Source organism: Polyodon spathula, chromosome 7, assembly GCF_017654505.1.
Source record: "Polyodon spathula isolate WHYD16114869_AA chromosome 7, ASM1765450v1, whole genome shotgun sequence".
Taxonomy (NCBI): domain Eukaryota; kingdom Metazoa; phylum Chordata; class Actinopteri; order Acipenseriformes; family Polyodontidae; genus Polyodon; species Polyodon spathula.
The window spans coordinates 27,188,437-27,208,546 of record NC_054540.1 but is presented as its reverse complement, the minus strand read 5'-3'; the positions used below and the strand labels follow the sequence as shown (position 1 = coordinate 27,208,546).

General features: G+C 38.2%; 1 protein-coding gene across 1 annotated transcript; it reads left to right on the top strand.

Moving 5' to 3' along the window:
* The first annotated feature begins 316 nt into the window (after nt 1-316).
* On the top strand, nt 317-18,711 carry pnpla3 (patatin-like phospholipase domain containing 3). The gene is made up of 9 exons (XM_041255169.1): nt 317-540; nt 3,280-3,512; nt 4,208-4,273; nt 11,262-11,471; nt 12,330-12,390; nt 13,714-13,941; nt 14,975-15,107; nt 16,865-16,984; nt 17,490-18,711. The coding sequence occupies exons 1-9, from the start codon at nt 354-356 to the stop codon at nt 17,605-17,607; spliced, it is 1,356 nt and encodes a 451-aa protein (XP_041111103.1). The 5' UTR covers nt 317-353; the 3' UTR covers nt 17,608-18,711.
* Nucleotides 18,712-20,110: the final 1,399 nt, after the last annotated feature.

Sequence of the window (20,110 nt, the reverse complement as noted above, 5' to 3'; positions counted from 1 at the left end):
GTGCTATAGCAGCTTTACGGGATTGGCTCACTCTCGTGGTGAAAGAACAGATGGAAAAAGAGGAGGCGGGCAGAGCCCTATTTAAATCAAGTTTGTATTAAACAGAATTATCTTTGTCAGTTTGTGTGTATTTCGTGTTGTCTTCGTTGGTTACTTTTTTTTGTGCATGTGTTTCGTGTTGTGTTATGCTAGTATGCGAAACCAGTAGAATAACATAATGTTACAATTTGTGCAGTCTTGAGTTCTGCTATTTATTTATTTATATATATATATATATTATATATTATATATATATATATATATATTATTTGTTGCTTTAAACCCCAGTCTAGCAGTAGGATCTGACTCCAAGGATGTTTGATTTGGAAGGAGGGTGGAATGTCTCTTTTGCCGGTTGTGGGTTTTTGGGGGTGTATCACGTCGGTGTTGCAAGTTGCTTTCAAGAAAAAGCCCCCTACCTGATCAGAGATGCCAACAAGATCTACGGGGCATCTGCTGGTGCCCTAACTGCAGCTGCCCTGGTGGGTGGAGCCTGCCTAGGTATATACGTTTGTATTTAACTATTGATTTTGCTCATGCCTTGGCTGTACTTATTTGTACCTACACCATTGTTTAAGTGCATGTTCATAGAATTAGCATTTACTTTAGAATATATTCATCTATTTTTTTGTTTACATATTTTATTATAACTGTTGAATAAAATGCAACAGTGGCTTTGAATAGTATACGTTCGTTGTAAACACTGTCACACCTGTCAACTTTTGAAAATACAAAATCGGTGGGCAATCCATGATACCTTTTTTTTTTTTTTACGGTTTCGCTTATAGAGCGTCAAGCATAAATGCGTCGCTCAGATAGTCGAGATTTTGCGGAATCAAACGTGTACAGCAAAGTGCAGTCGTAATCTACTAGTAGCCGGGTATACTTTGACCTTAAATCGCTGTAGACACACTTATTTAAGTCCTTCGCATGTGGAGTCTTTATAGTGTAATATGTTGGCACTTTTTAAGATGCCTGTAATGTCAGTATTAGAGATTCATACCAGAGCTGTATGATTTCCATGCCAAATCAGGGTTAAAAAAATAAATAAATAAAAAAATAAATACTACAGTACTTGCAGCAGTAGGGGGTAATAGTGATATTTGAATCTGTTATAGCCTTTTATAAGAACTTATTTTACAATAAACAGGTACAGTAAACAATATAAGCTACAGTAATCTTATGCTCCTTAGACCAATTTCAATTTGGATAAATAATTCCTGGAAATACTAAATTACATCATAGGGTAATATCCCAAAATAACTGAAATTGTTTGTGTGTAACTGTTTAATAATGCAATGGAAAAAAAAAAAATCAAAGAATTAGATTATATTAAGGGATTTATATTTATAATGGCATTGTCAGTGTACACTATAGAAATGCAAACAAGGACAGATATTGATGACATTTGCTTGGTTGGTGAGGTTTTCATGTCGAGTTATGGCCTTTGCACATGTCCACCTTTACTGTAGACAGAGCAAATAAAATTAGGTAAAGGGTTAATTCTCATCCAATTATTTTGCTCACATAGAATTCTACAGCGTCTCGTGACCAGTTATGCCTTCACTCGAAGCAATGCAATTGGTTGCTAGTGTGAGCTGACTCTTACAAGTGAAATCAGTTCAGACAAGGGGTTACTTTGGGTTGTTGACATAGTTATTGACTCTCTCTTCTACTACTTTTTAGCATGTTTCTAAGTATTTTCTTTCTATATAGTCATTATCTTAGTTTGACTACTAGTGTGATCTACACATCTTGCTGCAATTAGTCCTTACTCTCATTGGCTCCTGTTTTAATTCAGGATGCATTATTTCATTGAGTATATTTGCATATCCTAAATTAATGTAAAAAAGTAAATAGTTAAAAGTAATAAATAGCCCTAGTAAAGAAAGCTAATAAGATGTTATGTAATGAATTGTAAAGTAGTAGTTGGTACTCGTTTAAATGTGGCTAACATAGTTGTTTGGTGTCTGCTTTAAAGGCCAGCAGTTTTTTTTGTTTTGTTTTGTTTTGAAATCACTGTGATAACTTCAGTCAGCATAGTTACCTGCTGTAAATCTGTTTTATCAAGAAAAATTGTGCTTAAATTATTTTGCTGTAGAGTTGTGTTTTCACTTAACATCAACAAACCATAAGGTCAAGGTGTAGGGTCAATATAAAAGTCTAGGATCCCAATAAAACTCAATACCAAAGCACATACACACTTAAAAAATGTCTTCATAAATAAGTTTTTTGATTCATTACAGCAATGGTACTGTGTGCAGAAGGCATTTTCAGCTAGAATTTGTTAATCGTGGTGGCCTGCTTTTTACTGTCCTCCCCGTCGGTTATCTACCACTTGCATTTTGCTGATCATTTCCAGCGTGTCTGGTTGTATTGTTTATTGCTGAATTCATTTTATCAATGGTCCTGGCCTCATTCATTTTTTGAAATAAATAGCTTTTGTCATCTACTGTCTAACTGTAAGCCAGTATACAGTCTTTAAACGTGCAGTCTCAATTGATTCCTTCCCCTTTAGTAATTATTCATACTAGAAATCATGCAAAAACCTGTTGAAGAGACCTGTTGTAAGGTTAGGCTTTTAATATGGAGGGAGGAATATTATTTGAGGCGTGATGACTATCCTGATAGTGATCAACTAGGACATAAAACAAAGAAACGGCTACTGTCCAGAAATCCTGCATGCTGTTAATTGTCTTAATAGTGTCCCAGATTTGTTTATAAGAGAATGGCCTGGATTTATGCCACATTAAGTCTGAAATTCTAGGGGAAAAATGAAGCAAAATGAGGTGGATCAATGCCCAAATGCAATGTTAAAATACCTCAAATGCAATCACGTAGTTAACTTTAAGCCATTTTTGCTGAACAGGGCTTCAAAGCATAATTTATAAAAACATGTTTTCAGTTCTTTACAGTGAGAACATTTTGCATCTTTGCTTGGAACTGACCCAATGAAATGCTGTAATGGATAAAACCCTCTGCCCCTGCTGGAAAAGAAGACTTATAAACAGTGAAATATAGGTTAATCAGTGATATAATGCCGCTGATTTTATCAGGCAATATCAAATCAATAACTGTGCCAGCATTATTCATGTAAGCAAGATCCTGTAGTCTGTGCATGTGTGTCTAAACATACTCCAAATGCACATTCTGTTGTGGCAGGCTTTTATGTTGTTAATTGATTCTATTACATTTCTATCCTGTAGTAATGGTTTAGTTTTTTTCTCCTCTGTATTTAAGCCCAGTGCTGTGCAGATGTTATGGATGTAGCTAAAGAAGCCAGAAAGAGGAACCTGGGCCCCCTGCACCCAACCTTTAACCTGGTAAAGATTTTACGAAACGGGCTCTACAACAACCTACCGGAGAACGCCCACGAGCTGGCGACAGGGCGGCTGTGCATCTCTCTCACGCGCGTGGCCGACGGGGAAAACGTCCTGGTGTCTGAGTTCAGCTCCAAGGATGAGCTTATCCAGGTAGGGGAGAGTGACCCGACAGCACGTCTTGCAGTACAACGGCTGTATCTGATTGACCACCTGACAGCTCTTCAGGAATGCAGAGGTTCTTCTCTTTGGTTGGACAATGTAATTCAATAGGGAAATCTTTGTGGCTTTCTAGTCTCTTTTCTGATTAAGTAAATATGATATTGTGAAGGGAGCCTCTTTTATGGACCAGGTGTGTATTGATTTTACTGTAGTGAAGTAATATGTTTATACCATCTATATTTTCCTATTAAAAGCATTATTTGCCATGCTAACTTATCCAGGGTACTGATACTGTAAGTGAGATGGAAAGGTATATAAGTGTTGCGCTGTGCATTGTGGCCTATAAGTGAAGGATTGTGCTCTGTGGCCGGTGCAATGCTAACGTGCTTCATTCTTTCCCCACCATCAGCCTTGAGTAGTTTCTGAACTAGTTTATAAGCATGGCACACCATGATATAATCAGAAACCACTATAGAGAACCATACAGAACAGGTAAGAAATTAAATATGATTAAACTGTATATTAAATAGTGTCCATTAAAATATATAAATGTTAAAAACAAACGTTTGTACACTCAACCAGTTGGCTTCACATCGGCAGGGGGTCTGATGTCACTGGGTTATTTTTCCATAATCCACAGTGTTTGGCTATGTCAATAATAGACTTGTGATCTCATGTCTCCACAGGCACTAATCTGCAGTTCATTTGTCCCCATTTACTGTGGCATAATACCACCATCGTTTCGGGGAGTGGTAAGTGTCAGCCTTTAGTGTACTTTTCAAAACTAAATGTCCAATATTTTAGAAGTGTTTCAGAAATATCCTAATGAACTCTGATCTTTCTGTAGTAAAATATGATATATAATATTATATAAGACTGACCCTTATAAAAGTTTTCCATAGTAAAAGCATAGCAGTGTAATAAAACACAGTGAAAGCATAGTAAAGCATTGGTAAGCATTGTAAAGCACAGAGGTATGGTAAAGCATATTAATAAACATGGAATACCAGGGTAAACTGGCAAATGCAAAGTATAACCATTGAAAAAGCATGGTAAAACTGCAAAAATACCACGCAAAAAACATTGTGGTAAACTTTTATATTGGTAGTTCTGTTGGCACATGTTCTGGCCATGATTATGTATCAAACATACAATTTGCCAAAACTCTTCTTTAGGAGTAAATACTGTACACACATTTCTTTCCTGTATCAAACATTTTTGGAATAATTGGTCATATGGAAAAGCACATGGTGTTTCTGCAGTATTTGAATGGTTTATTGGCAGTAAACATTTTGTAAACCCTAAAACTTCCTTCGTAATTAACAAAAAATAAGGAAGTTGGTCCCCTGCTTATCTTTTAATCCAATATACAACTAGATATGATATTCACAAATTTAAAGGTCCTAAATTACCTTGTGGGATCAAGTGCATATTTTGATGCAGGTTTTGGGTCATATTTTTGTATTAAGTTTAATGCAATTTAATTTTATGAATAGCATATATTGTCACTCAAAGAATACAAGAGGAATCACTATTCACATGAAAGATAGATAGGTGGTCCCCAATGCCACACTTAGTAAAGGCACTGCCACATTGAGTGCAAGGTGAGTCATGCCGGTGTAGACACAGTCTCGCTTCTTCCAAGTTGTCTATCTTTGCTGGTGACCCAAAGGACATGTCATTGAAATTGGGCATTTCAGTTAGAAAAAAACTAAAGTGACCAAAAAAAAAATAATTTATAAAAGTGGATATAAATTAATACAGATGTTTTGAGTTGTGAAATTGAAAATAAGCTGAATAAAGTATGATGATAGTTTAAGTACAGTAAGACACTCCAAGAATAAGTGTTGTAGCCACTCACTGGTACGTGGCCTGCATAATGATATACAGTACAGAGACTCCTACAAACTAAAACTTCATCCATTCTTGTTTAAGTGGTGGGCTCAATTTTAAAGTGTTCTATTTTATACAAGCCAAACATGGTATAAGGGAAGTCGATGTCAAGTGCTTTGAAACATTAAAGGGTACATAAGGACCTGTTTTATTTTATTGTGTTACATGTTCCCATGTGTTGCTACAACTGTTTACTTAAGGTGTGTGTTTTAATTTTAATTTAAAAATAAAAACAATTTAAAAGTAAAAACTTAAAGTCTTCATTAGATAAGTATTCACCCCCTTTGCTGTGTCACTCCTAAATAAGCTCAGGTGCAACCAATCTGCCTTCAGAATTCACACAATAAGTTAAATGGAGTCCATCTGTGTGCAGTAAAAGTGGTTCACATGATTTCAGATTAAGTACACGTCTCTGTAAGGTCCCACAGTTGGGTAGTGCATTCAAAGCAAAGATACTACCATGAAGACCAAGGAGCTTTCTAAACAACTCTGGGATAAAGTTGTGGAAAGGCACAGATCAGGGTAGGGGTATAAAAAGATTTCAAAGGTATTGAATATCCCTTGGAGCAGAGTCAAGTCGATCATTAAGAAGTGGAAGGTATACGGCACCACCCAGAATCTGCATAGAGCGGGCCGTCCTCCCAAACTGAGCAGCCGGGTAAGAAGGGCATTGGTCAGAGAAGCCACCAAGAGGCCAATGACAGAAAGACTTAGTGTTCCGCGGCTGAGATGGGAGAAACTGTCCATGTGTCAACAATAGCTGAGGTACTCCACTAATCTGGCCTGTATGGAAGAGTGGCAAAAAGGAAGCCATTTCTGAAAAATGTACATCTGAAATCCTGTTTGGAATGTGCAAAAAGGCATGTGAGAGACTGAAAAGATGTGGCAAAATATTCTGTGTTTCGATTAAACAAAATTTGAACTATTTGGCCTAAATGCAAAGCGTTATGTCTGGCGCAAACCTAACACAGCACATCACCCAGGTAACACCATCCCTACTGTGAAGCATGGTAGTGGCAGTATCATGCTATGGGGATTGGGGGGTCAGGGACTGGGAAGCTTGTCAGAGTAGAGGGCAAAATGGATGGAGCTAAATACAGGCAAATCCTTGAGGAAAACCTGCTTCAGTCTGCAAAAGACCCAAGTCTGGGACGGAGATTCACCTTTCAGCAGGACAATGTCCCCAAGCACACTGCCAGAGCAACACTGGAGTGGCTTAAAAACAATAAAGCGAATGTGGCCCATTTAAAGCTCGGACTTAAATCTGATTGAGAATCTGTGGCAAGACTTGAAGATTGCTGTCCACCAACAATCCCCATCCAACTTGACAGAGCTTGAACAATTTTGCTAAGAATGGGTGAATATTGCACGATCCAGATGTCTGTATGAATCCATCTTGAGCCAAGGAATGCAATTTTTTTTTTCTTTTTAAAGTGGTCACTGTGGGAAAAAAAAATTAAATTAAAACAATACATACACCTTACGTAAACAGCTGTAGCAACACATGGGAACATGTAACACAACAAAATAAAAAGATCCTTGTGTACCCTTAAAGCATCAATGAAATGGAAAGTTTAAGTTTCTTTTTACATATAGTAATAATAAACTTTATTTTGTATAGCGCCCTTAAAAGCAGTCATCTCGGAGCGCTTCACAATTAATAGTACTGCAATAAATAAAGTGGAATAGAGTTCAATAATTTGGGGGCATTGCAACAGAAGGCCCCGTCGCCCGTAGAGTGCAGGCGGGACACACAGCAGTCTGAGATCAGCAGAGCGGAGGTTGCGAGTGGGAGTGTTAAATAAGAGATCTGACAAAAATTAAAATCAGTTCTAAACCTGATAGGCAGCCAGTGCAAGGCCTCCAAGACAGGAGTGATGTGATCTCTTGAGCAGGACCGAGACAAAATTCTGGCTGCAGAATTTTGAACGAATTGAATTTTAGTGAGGATGCTATTAGACACCCCAGGAAGCAGGGTGTTACAGTAATCGATCATGGAGAAAACAAAAGCATGAACCAGTTTTTCAGCTGCAGGTAGAGAAAGCATGGGATGCAGTCTGGCAATATTTCTAAGGTGAAAAAAAGAAAGCATGCTTATACTGAGTAAATCTGCCGATGCCATCACAGCACTTTAAAATCTTCCTATCTTTGATACTAGGCCACTTATTTTTTACATGATATAATATTACTAGTAAGGAAATATAATTGTTTCAAAGCAGAAAAAAGGGAGTTCCCCAAAGGTTAAGCACAAACCAGCTGGGTTTATAGATGCAGAGTCAGAGAAGGAAAAACAAAGAGCAAACTGTTCTGTTAAATGTGCCAGTGGGGCTGGATCCAAGGATCTCTGGCTTCTAGGTTAATCCCTCCAGTGTGTAAAGATTTCCTGACCTACTGACTGCAAGTTATTATTTTTCAACTGTGCAGCTTGGCTGCACGGTATTTGTACATGAAAGTCTCTGGCAGGAGAGCTCCATTTTATATAAAATACTCAGGACAGAAAAGTGCACTTTCCTCTATATTAAGCGCATGCTATCTAATTAATGTTATTAGCAGGAGTAGCTAAATGTAGTAGCAAACATGTTTACGTAGTGTAATATCAGAGCGATTTGCATTTCCATGGGTAGCCAGGTTAGCACTAATTTGTGACAAGTCTGCAGCAAAGTCTGTTCTCCAAAATGACTCCTAGAGCCTTCCCTGTTGTCAGGTTTTGCTCATCGTGCTTATTAAGGGTATATAATACATGCCATTGATATTGTGTATGTGTATCAAATGAGCCACTTGGTATGGGTGTGGTATCAGTTATCTTAATCAAAGTATTGTTGTTTTAAATCCACTTTGCACCATTTTTTGTGTCTCACGTCATAAAGTCATGAAGTTTAAAGCACTCCTGTGACCTTAAAACGACTATCGGAGTCATGCAACCTCCAAGTAAATCAGAAATACCACAATAACAAAAACCTAAGCCCCTGAAATACACTCTGCCCCTAGTGGAGGCTATAAATAACATGTGTTCTGTTGTATTTCTTTCATCCACTCTAAGCAGTGTGTTTCAGGGATAGATTCATGGATAAACTCTGGTGTATCAGATGTACTTACAGCTTAGACATGATTCTGACAGCTTTGATAAATCACACTTCTAATATGTTTCTTTGTAAGGATTCCTTCCTGCCCAAATATAAATGCAGTTTCGATTCAACTGAAATGTTAAGAGCAAAGCAATTCCAGAGGCCTTTCCTGGTATTTAGTTTACGAGTACTCAACTTTGACCAGTTTGATTAGTTATATTACCATAAGTAATACATGCAAAGCATCTGACTTGCCAGTCCCCAGTCTGACTTGTGATAAGGGAGAACAGAGTACAGAGATATGTATTGTTCACACATCATTAGCTCTATCTTATAGCGCTGGCTACAGTTGCCAGGAGGTTTTGTGCTCATAAAGAACTGGCTCCTTGGTCCAACTGATAGGGCTTTAAAACAGACTACAGAATGGCAGGGTTGTTTCTTTCTTTTGCAACAGAGTGAACATTGCCCTTGTTTCTGGTGTGAGGTCTGAATGTGTGGATGTTGTGTTTTTATCACAAAAAGTGGTACCATCAAAGTTGCAATGATCACATCCATTTTGAGAGTTCCAGAGACATGTGCATGAAACGGAGCATTTTCTTTTGTGAGGATTTGTATTGCAGGTAATTTAAGCTGGCCTCTCTCGGATGACTGACAAACGAAAATGTGTAAAACATGCAGGTAGTTGGGTCCAAGCCCATTGGGAGGTTTGTAAATTGACAACAAACCTTAGTCTGCAGTAAAGCAGCCAAATCAATTATAAATGAACCAAATGGTGATTTTTTTTTTTTTGTTCCCTCTGGATTTGTCAACTGAATAAACGACTGTCTGGAGAGGCTAGAAGTTGTAGTTTCTGTTTCTTGGCATCTGTCCATTCGTAGTGGAAAGATTTAGCAGGGTATGTACTGATTAGTTGTTTGTTTTTGATTTTGGTCATTAGTTACTGTATTATTGTGTTTTGTTTTTATTTCCAAATAGGTGTCACCATTTTATATTACCTCTGTCAGCTAAGCCATAAACGAAGTATTGAACCCATTTGTCAGAGTGGGTGAATTTTTCCTCATAGCTACTGGCTAACCCTCCAGCTTCACATTTAAGATATCCATCAAAAATAAAAGCTAGCAGCCAAATGGATGAAAGAGAAAGATTTATCCTTTCTTGACAGTTTTAATTGGTTAAAAAAAAAAAAAAAAAAAACCTGCAAGGCAATTGGAGGCAAGTTTGTGCCTCCTGTTTCTCAGAATATGAACAGCTGCTGTGGCTTTTACCCTCGCATACCTTTGTACAATCTGGAGATTGTGGGATGCAACTTGCACCCTATGCTATTTAGTAAGCCTTTGTTCCATTTCTCTAAATGGAATTAAAAAGAAAACTACTGGGGGTCTTAACAATCTATCCCAGAAGATAATGCCATTCAGTACACACACACAAGCCTTCATTTGTTAAGAATACTTTCATGTCTGCTTGTTTTGAGTCTGTTAAAGACTAATCACAAGAAGGGTGTGTTTAAATGCATGAGATTCCTGCTAGCACTTGCAGCTTAGGTACATGTTTTAAATGTGGTTGTGTAGCTTACACCAGCAGACTGCATGTCAGATATCACTGCTGGTATGTTAGTTAATTTCTGTAATGGTCATGCATTGTTTTGCTGATAGCATTTATTTAGCTGTAGTGTGAGCACCTGCATTTGCACAAGCTAGAAAGTTGGGCCTGGTAAGTCCCTGCCTCCATCTGGTCTGTCTGTAATGCTCATCCCATTACCTTGTGTGTTGACCTGAACTAAACATGTACTCAAGACCCCTTCACAGCTGGTACTGGATTCCTGCTGAAGCTGCAACATAATATTGTAGGGTTTTGATTTGAAAATAATATGGATTTTATTCACACATCTAAAACCTGATCTTTCACACTTTCTCTCGTACATACAGTACAATGTCATTGGCATGTTAATGACTCCCAACATGTAATAGTGAAGCAACAGCCCCCAGGAAATAATTCCCCCCCCCCCCCCCCCCCCCCCACCCCCCCCCCCCCCCCCCCCACCCCCACCCCCCCCCGCCCACCCCGCCCCCCCCCCCTCCCCCCCCCCCCCCCCCCCCCCCCCCCCCCCCCCCTGACATAGCTTGAACTACCAAATAGTTACTACACAGCTGAGCCATGCCTGCTGTGGATTTGTGTTGGCATGTGAAACCTTGTCCGTTCAGGAATGTGGACTCATCTCCCTAATTTGTTATGCATGTCAGATCTCACTGTTGGTATTTTAGGTAGTCACTGTAATGGTCATGCATGACAGCTGGGGTTTAAAATACATTCCTATATTTGGTAATAAAGGTACTGTATGCATCTCTATCTTTTACTTTACTTCAGAACAAGCCAACTAGTGCAAGCACTGACTGTTTTTGTGCTGGTCAGCAATGTTTTGAGAGATTCACTAGCACCTAGAGATGATGAGGATGCACTAGCACCTAGAGATGAACTAGCATGACTCCAAACCTGTAATAGTGAAGCAATGGCCCCCAGGAAATGATCTCCCTAATTTTGTTATGCATGTGCCTTGTTTGTGTAGTCCAATGTCAAAAAATTCACCTTTCACTCAGAAAGGCGTCAAGCACTCAAATCCTAGACTGATTCAGACGTTATCCAAGTAACCTCCAATAAACCACCTCATAACACAATACCGTCTTGCATAGGCCTTTTGAAAGAGGAAATCAAAGGCTTGTGACTGAAGATCGTTCAATTGATAAAAAACAAATGCAAGTATTTTATTGTATTTATTTTATCCTAGCGCTATGTAGATGGAGGAATCAGCAACAACCTTCCTCGATACGAGCTGAAAAACACCATCACCATCTCACCATTCTCTGGGGAGAGTGACATCTGTCCAAGAGATAACTCCAGCAACTTCCATGAACTGCGAGTTGCTAACACCAGCATCCAGTTAAGCTTGAACAACTTCTACCGACTGACCAGGGCACTCTTTCCTCCGGAGCCCAAGGTAAGCAGCAATTCTATTTAGTGCTGGAAGTACGGAGCTGCCAGTCAGTGATATACAGTTAGTAGAAATAATAGCCCAACCAACTGAGGTGCAGCATCCCACTGAATAGTGTTGTGGGAAATCTGCTCTAGTTTTTCCACTTTCTGGGAACAGGCTGCCAAATTCTGCTGTAACTTATGTACAGCAAGATGGAATTTGTGAACTTTACACAGTTTTGCTATACTTTGGCTCAGTGTTGCAACACAAAATGGAAAAATTGTTTTTAATATTGTTGGAAGCCTTTTTAGATTAATCCTATATTCTGTTATTAGAAAATGTTTATTGATGCAAGTTACCAGCCCAGTTAATGCTTTTTATGCAAGATTGATCTGTCAAAGTATTAGTTTATGTATTATGTCAATCAATCTATTTTATATAGCGCCTTTCATAGTGGACCACCATCACAAAGCTCTTTACAAGATGCAGTAAAACCAAGAAAATCCATAATACTTCAAATACAGAGAAATGCATAATAAATGATATACAGGAAAAAAGAAAATGCATAATACATTATACAGTGGAAAGTACGTAATACATGATAACGTAATTCAATAAATAATACATTAAATACAGTGAAAAGGGCATAATACATGATAGTAACATAATACGTGAAATAGTAGCAGCAGCTAATAGCAGATATCAGGCTTAAAGAGCATGGAGAGCAAGAGAGAACAGGTGGGCTGTACAAAGCATTTGTCTTTTTTTTTCCTATTATCTGATCATTTGAACTGTATATTAAACTAAGAAACCAGAGTTCTTTAAAACAACACAGAAACATCACCAGAGTGACCATTTCAGTTAAGTCTGTTTTGTTTTCAGATACTGGCAGAAATGTGCCAGCAAGGATACAATGATGCACTTAGATTCCTGAAGGAGAACAGTAAGCACATTCTAATCTCATATCATGGAAAAGCTGCACAGCCCACCAATAATTCAGGGCTGCAACCTTTTGTAGTGGTGTATTCAAATAGTGAGGAATTCTGCTTTTGGTTTTCACAGGCATGTTTGAGAAATAATTGAGTGTACTGTAAAAGGTGCTGTGACTGATGCTGATATTGAGCATTTTGTTAATTTAAATTGGTAAAATTAAGAGGGAAATAATTTTAGCATTGTATATTGTAAACACAGTATTTGGAATCTAAATATATAGTAAGTTTGTATCTTTTGAAAAGTTAAAACTAAATGTTTATGTATCCTTTTAACCTGAATGCATTCATTTTAGTTTTGCGTGGTGAATTTAGACTTTTGGTGCCAGTATAATCTTGTTTTACATTTTCTGGATGTATTGAGGAGGCATAATATTACAAACTAGGTGGTTGTTGGAAGTCAAATGACCTTATGCAATTTATTAGATAAGTCTGTGGTGAGTATTCAGATCAGATTCTATTTGGTCTTGATTGAAGAAGACTACATGACGATCCGATTCAAGCATTTGAAATTCTTAAAGGTATTGACAATGTCGACCCAAGGGACTTTTTCGATGTGAAGAAAGAAACAAGGACCAGAGGTCACAAATGGACATTAGATAAAGGGGCATCCAGAACAGAAAATAGCAGGCACTTTGTTATACAGAGAATTGTGGGAGTCTGGAACCAACTCCCCAGTAATGTTGTTGAAGCTTACACCCTGGGGTCCTTCAAGAAGCTGCTTGATGAGATTCTGGGATCAATAAGCTACTAACAGCCAAACAAGCAAGACAGGCCGAATGGCTTTCTTTCATTTGTAAACTTTCTTAGTATTCCTAACCCAAATGATTCCCACTGCTGAAAAAAAAAAACTATATTCATCAGATGTAGCTTCAGTATTGGAAATTATTAGATGCATTAGTACATCTGATCCTGCCAGTGCATCTCATGTCTCAGTTGAGGTATTTTCTGACTTCTGAAGCTTCCTCAAATTTGTAACTATTACATACCCTTCACTTTCACCTGTGAACTACAGTAATATGGCTATCGTACTGTAGTTATTTGTCTTTTTAGTTTATGAAAGACAAAACGTTACGCTCCACATTCTGTGTATTGTCACAACCTGATCAACCATTTGAGATACTGCCTTCATAGTTTAAGGGTTAGAAGCCCTGCGTGGCTAAATGTGTTTTTTTTTTTTTTTTTTTTTTTTTTTTTTTTTGGAAAAAGTCTGTTTTTATGGATAAAATATCTGAAATGTCTTAGGCAAGATTAAACAGGAGACATGTTGTGTTCAGATCTTTTCAGGCTGCACGCCCCTGTCGTTAGCCTGGCGGAGGTGAAGCTCCCTGCACCTACCTGCTCTGTTGGAGAGAGGAACAGCCAGATCAAACTTGTGAGCACTATACCAACACAAGAGGAGACCACCAAGAACAGATTACTAAGAGCCTTTAGTTTCTTGTGCAAACGGCACTGGTCTCTAGATGAGCAATTCATTGAGAATCTCCCGCCCGCACTCAGAAAAGGTACCAATCACACAATACAGTCTCCACTTACTAGCCACTGGCACATAAGCCAAACAAGTTTGTTCATTCTGGTGTTCTCAGTTTTTTAATAATGTTAATAATGATGTTACCCCTGATTCTCTAGTTGCAGAATTTCAAAATCACATTATAAATGCCTTTTAAATTGTCAGGCAAGTTTTAAAATCTTTAACTTAGATTGTTTTGTGATATACTATACATGACTAAGTTTTAACATACAGGTAAGCAACATTGGTGTCGATTATGCTTGTCTGATACAGGTGCAGATATTTGAAAATTTGATCCTTGCTTCAAATACATGTATGACCATCTGTGGACATTTGCCATGGTTTTCTGCTCAATTTACCTAGAGACTGCTTTCCTAAAATAATGAGCCAATGGATGAAACACAACCTAAGAGCAACATATAACCCTATTAAGCTTGGGGATTTTATGTTCTACACTGGTTTTAGTAAATCCCTTGATCTGTTTATGCTTTTATGATTTTAGTGATAAGAAAACTGCATGTTCCCAGTAAAACTGCATGTTCAGTAGTTCCCCTACTGAGATGCATTTCTGTGAAACCTTCCTCTTTTAAATATTGTTATCCTTTTAACACACAGGCGAGGGATAGGAGTGGAGTCTGTGTGTACAACACTAGTGCACTAAAATGGTTTTACATTGCAAGAGGCTTCATGCATAGCTGATTTTCTGGTCTAGCCAGATTACCAGCTATTCAATAAAATTCATAACTGAAGGCTCACAGGCTCAAAAAAACACATGCCTGCCCATAAGCTTCTTAAACTACAGTAAGTAACCAGTATCTGCACAAGGTATTACAAGTGTGAAATACAATGAATTAAAACAAGCTCTCAAACTTCCTGGTGCATTTGAAAACAAACACTAGCCATCCTTATATTTTATGTAGTGAAAAACAGCAAGCGAGGGAAATTATTTAGTAAAAGTTGTTTTCTTAGCTGTTTGCCTGGTGTATGCGCACTAGCCTAAATTATTCATCACCTCTTTCTTTCTGTAGCTGTTTTTGACGCCTGCAAAGAAAAGAGTGGTCTTTATGCCCAGGTCTCCAACATGCTGCCCATCCGTGTGGCATCCTACATGCTGCTGCCCTACACACTTCCAGTGGAGTCTGCTTACTCTGTTGCTATAAGGTGAGTTCTTCATAAGGCTAGGAACATAAACACTTGCCGTAATTCTCTAACCGATAGTTAAAAATAGCTACATACAGTTAGCTACCTGTTTCCTTAAGTCGACCCCTAGTAAATAAATTGCTTATTGTACAGAAGTGTGTGGTTCTGCTTTTGATTTACTCAACCTACTCAGCACTTTCAATGTGTGAAAAAATGGGGGGGGGGGGGGGGGGGGGGTGAAAAAACAATTAAAAATAAAAACTTAAAGTCTTCATTAGATAAGTATTCACCCTCTTTGCTATGACACTCCTAAATAAGCTCAGGTGCAACCAATTGCCTTCAGAATTCACACAATAAGTTAAATGGAGTACATCTGTGTGCAATAAAAGTGGTTCACATGATTTCAGATTAAATACATGTGTCTCTAAGCTCCCACAGTTGGGTAGTGCATTTAAAGCAAAGATACTACGATGAAGACCAAGGAGCTTTCAAAACAACTTGAAGTTGTGGAAAGGCACAGATCAGGGGAGGGGTATAAAAAGATTTCAAAGGCGCTGAATATCCCTTGGAGCACAGTCAAGTCGATCATTAAGAACTGGAAGGTATACAGCACCGCCCAGAATCTGCATAGAGCAGGCCGTCCTCCCAAACTGAGCAGCCGGGTAAGAAGGGCATTGGTCAGAGAAGCCACCAAGAGGCCAATGACAAATCTGAAAGACTTCTAGCGTTCCATGGCTGAGATGGGAGAAACTGTTCATGTGTCAGTAATACCTGAGGTACTCCAAACATCTGGCCTGTATGGAAGAGTGGCAAGAAGGGTGCCATTTCTGAAAAAAAGCCCATGTATAATCCCACTTGGAATTTGCAAAAAGGCATGTGAGAGACTGAAAAAATGTGGCAAAAGATTCTGTGGTCCGATGAAACAAAAATGTCACTATTTGGCCTAAATGCAAAGCGTTATGTCTGTTGCAAACCCAATAATACATCACCCAGGTAACACCATCCCTGCTGTGAAGCATGGTGGTGGCAGCATCATGCTATTGGGATGGTTTTCATCAGCAGGGACTGGGAAGCTTCTCAGTGTTGACCCCAACCACACAGCCAAAGCGATACTGTAGTGGCTTAAAAACAAGAATGGCCCAGTCAATGCCCGGACTTGCATCTGATTGAGAATCATTGGCAGACTTGAAAATTGCTGTCCACCAACAATTCCTATCCAACTTGACATAGCTTGAACAATTTTTCCAAGAAGAATGGGCGAAATACTGCACAATCCAGATGTGCAAACCTGGTCGAGACTTACCACAAAAGATTCACAGCTGTAATTGCTGCCAAAGGTGGTTCTACCAAGTATTGACTCAGGGGAGTGAATACTTATCTAATCAAGACATTTCAGTTTTGTTTTTCGTTCATTAACTTTCACAATAAAAATTCTCTTGCCTCTTCAAAGTGTTGAGTATTTGTTTAAATCAAAGGAAAAAAATCCAATTTAAATGCATCAAGATTTTAGGTTGTAACACAACTGTGAAAACATCTTGGGGGGGGGGGGGGATACTTACTATAAGCACTCTGTGCATATATTATATATCATTAGCAGTTTTTTGTTTTAAAAAAATAATTGTGAATAGTTTTAAATGTAAATGCTTTATGAATATGTCCCTTTGGGTGACTGGTGACATTGGCGAGTTTACTTCCAGAGTGATCGTGTCACACTCCAGCGTGATCAGTGGGACTCTTTTTGTTTTGTTTTTCTAATGTAAAATGTTCTTGTGCTACAGGTTGGTAGAGTGGCTCCCAGACGTTCCTGACGATGTGCGTTGGTTACAAGAACAACTGCGGCACATCGCCGGCTCAGTTTATCAGCAAGCCGTTCAACGAATGGGGAAACAGCAGTCGAGGTAGGAGTCTTAATCTGATCTCAAAGGTGGTTATTGCCAAATCTGTGCGGCTGATCGGATACATTCACCCACATGATTTTCTCTGTGGTATCCATCCGATTCTCTTCTCTTAAAAGACCAAGCACAAGGTCAGTTTTGTTCAGTCTCGTTTACTGACAATTCAGAATTCAATGCCGTAAAATTTTGCAATGAAGTACAAACGGCACAACTGCTGTGTTATCTTGGAAACAGTCCATCCATTTTAGTTGGTGATTTAAATTTATTTTTAAAAAAGAGGTTATTCATAAGTAACAACATAGCAATGCACTCTGATTCTGAAGATTTGTAAAGCATGACATATTATTTGAAAGATGGAGAAGTGGATATTAACTGATTGAATCTAGTAGCAGACGACAGAGGGCCAATCGCTGATTCTATAGACAGTTGGTGCTTAATGAATATTGTTGTATTTGATGGAGGAGCCTGAACTTGGTTAACCTTCTGACCTCATCTTCCTGTTTTGCAGCACACCACCTCTACGGAAATGCATGAGCCTCCCTCTCTCTCTAGAGATGGACCAACCCTACCTTGGCCTGGCTGGATATCACCAGTTCTCCTCGGTGGACCTGGACAGATGGTACTAGGGCTTTTACAGCCCACCCACCCTGCTAAGCAAACAAGCCCCCTCAGCCTGATCCCTACCTCCTCACCCAGGCAGATCTGCTACTTCACAAGCTTGCCAGATGGGGTTAGAAAACTCTCCCCACACCTGCAAAAAAGATGAAGTGTGACAACCTGAAAATTTAACTCTATGCATTTGTGATTTTGTTCATTTATTTACTCATGGAGACTCCACATATGGTTTTCAGTTGCTCCTTATTTTAAAGCTAAGGGGACCGAATGACAAGGGGATGTTATAACATCTAGGAATTGTTTCCTTCCTGTACACCTAAGTCGAATGAATCTTCAAAGGGTTGGATCATTTCAAAGTCAGCATCCTACTAGAGTTTCATGTATGGATTAGCAAAAGTATGAACCACAGCAGCAGAAAGTTCAAATTTCTCTACCTCAGTTTTGTATTTATCAGATATAAAAATCACTATAAACCCTGAATTATTTAATTTATTGATACTTTAAAAAGGAGGTTTTAACTGCAGGTAGTATCAGATTTAAAAACAAAATGCCTTACATTGAAAATGTGTTTGTTTTTCTGAACCATTATTTTTTTAGGCCAGAATTGGGTTAGCAAAGCTGTTATCTGTAGGATTTATTAACATTCACACAAAACTGAGTCTGTATTGCCTTTAAGGGTCCAACCATTCTGTGCATATATACACACACACACACACACACACACAAGGTTAGGACAAGATTGGTGTAAACTTCAAGAAAAACTGTAGATTTGATTATAGTTCTATATCTGTTCTGAATTTCAGTTTGGAAAGAATTTAACTGCTTTAATTTTTCCACAGAATAAATACTCTATTGCAACAAAAGCCTTTTTAATGTCTGTTATTGAGGGGGTGTTCTTGAATGAGACATCCTCATCTCTCCCTAAATGTTCTTGCCATCATTTTCCAGATCAGCACACCTCCTCCCTGACCCGAACTTGGAACAACCTTGAAACCAGTGCATAAATAAATGGGGTCTAAAATAACCAGAGATGGTTGCTTCTTTCTTTAATGGGTCATTTGATCGAGTTCTGGGTTTAGTTTACTCTTGAAATAGTATACCATTACAGAAAAAAGTAAGCTATTGTTGTCCAGCTAATAAACACATTTTGAATAAACATTTTAACATGAAAACCCCATGTTTATTATTATTTACATGTTCACCACTGATGGTCAGTTTCACAACAGCACATCCATCATTCAAGACTAATATGCAATTAAATGACAATCACTGTATTCAGTAAAACTGGATTTAACTCCTAACAAAGTCCTTGAGCACCCTCTAGTGTTTGGTAGGCATTTTGCCAGCTGTAAGCAAATTGTCAATCATAAACCATGGGTCTGCTGATGGCTGAATTATTTTAAATCCAAGAGCCTACTATTAATCTTTGCTGAAGGAAGAACATTTTAATGTATTTAGTGTTTCAGCGAGCAGTGACAGAGAATCCATGCTACAGATTCTAATACAAAATGAAATGTGTTAACAATTTGCAGCATTATATGGTTTTAAAACTTGGGCAGTCTTGTGGAAAAGGGAATAGTTGATTTTATGGCTGAAGAAGATTGTTGATTCCAATGTCTTGATTCAAATCTTGAGAGAGACATGTACAACATATCAGTAGCTGGCTCTTTGAGCTAATATATAACTCAGGCCAAGTTCAATATTTTTGGTAAATTACGTGATCCTCTGTTTTTTCAAACTGGAGTATAAAAGTTGTCGAAAATGCAGTGTACATTTTGATAGGAGTGTGTGTTACGGTAAATTTTAATCTGGTTAATCCTCAATTTTACAGGTGTTAGAAAGTGGTACATCGTCAAAAATATGGTATGCATACCAAAACTTGACCCAAGTAATGTCAGAAAGTGATATGTTGTCACATTGAAAGTGGTACACTGTTAGATTTTGGTACAGGTACAATCAATTTCTATCTGATGCGTGTTTTCCAATTGTCAAACAGCAGAACATTTACATTTAATTATATATTATTTTTTGCAAACTTACAATGGAAACTGACAATCAATTTCTCTAAAAAAATAAAATAAAATTACGACGAACAAAACAAACTGAGCAGTCCACTTCGAAGATGCACAGGTACAAAAAAAAACAAAAAACAGTCCCAATGTATTGTGTATGATAAATATTTGGATACTATTTTTTTTAATGGTGGAAAAATATAATAAATTACATCAACATCGATGTAAAAGACTGGGAAATATGATAAACTGCATTAACAACACTAAAGACAGAATATGATAATTTGCGTTAAAAAATGACATAAAAGACTAAAAAAATTGCATGACGTGCCAGATTCGAATGGGCGCTTCCTTGCTTTCGTACCAGACAGTGTTTATTGTTTGCATGTACAAACAAGAGCTGTGCCCTGCGTACCACTTTTTTTTTACCGCGTACCTGAAAATACCGGTTAAGTGCTTTATACTGGAAGTAAACTGTATTTCACCATAATAAATGGGCTTC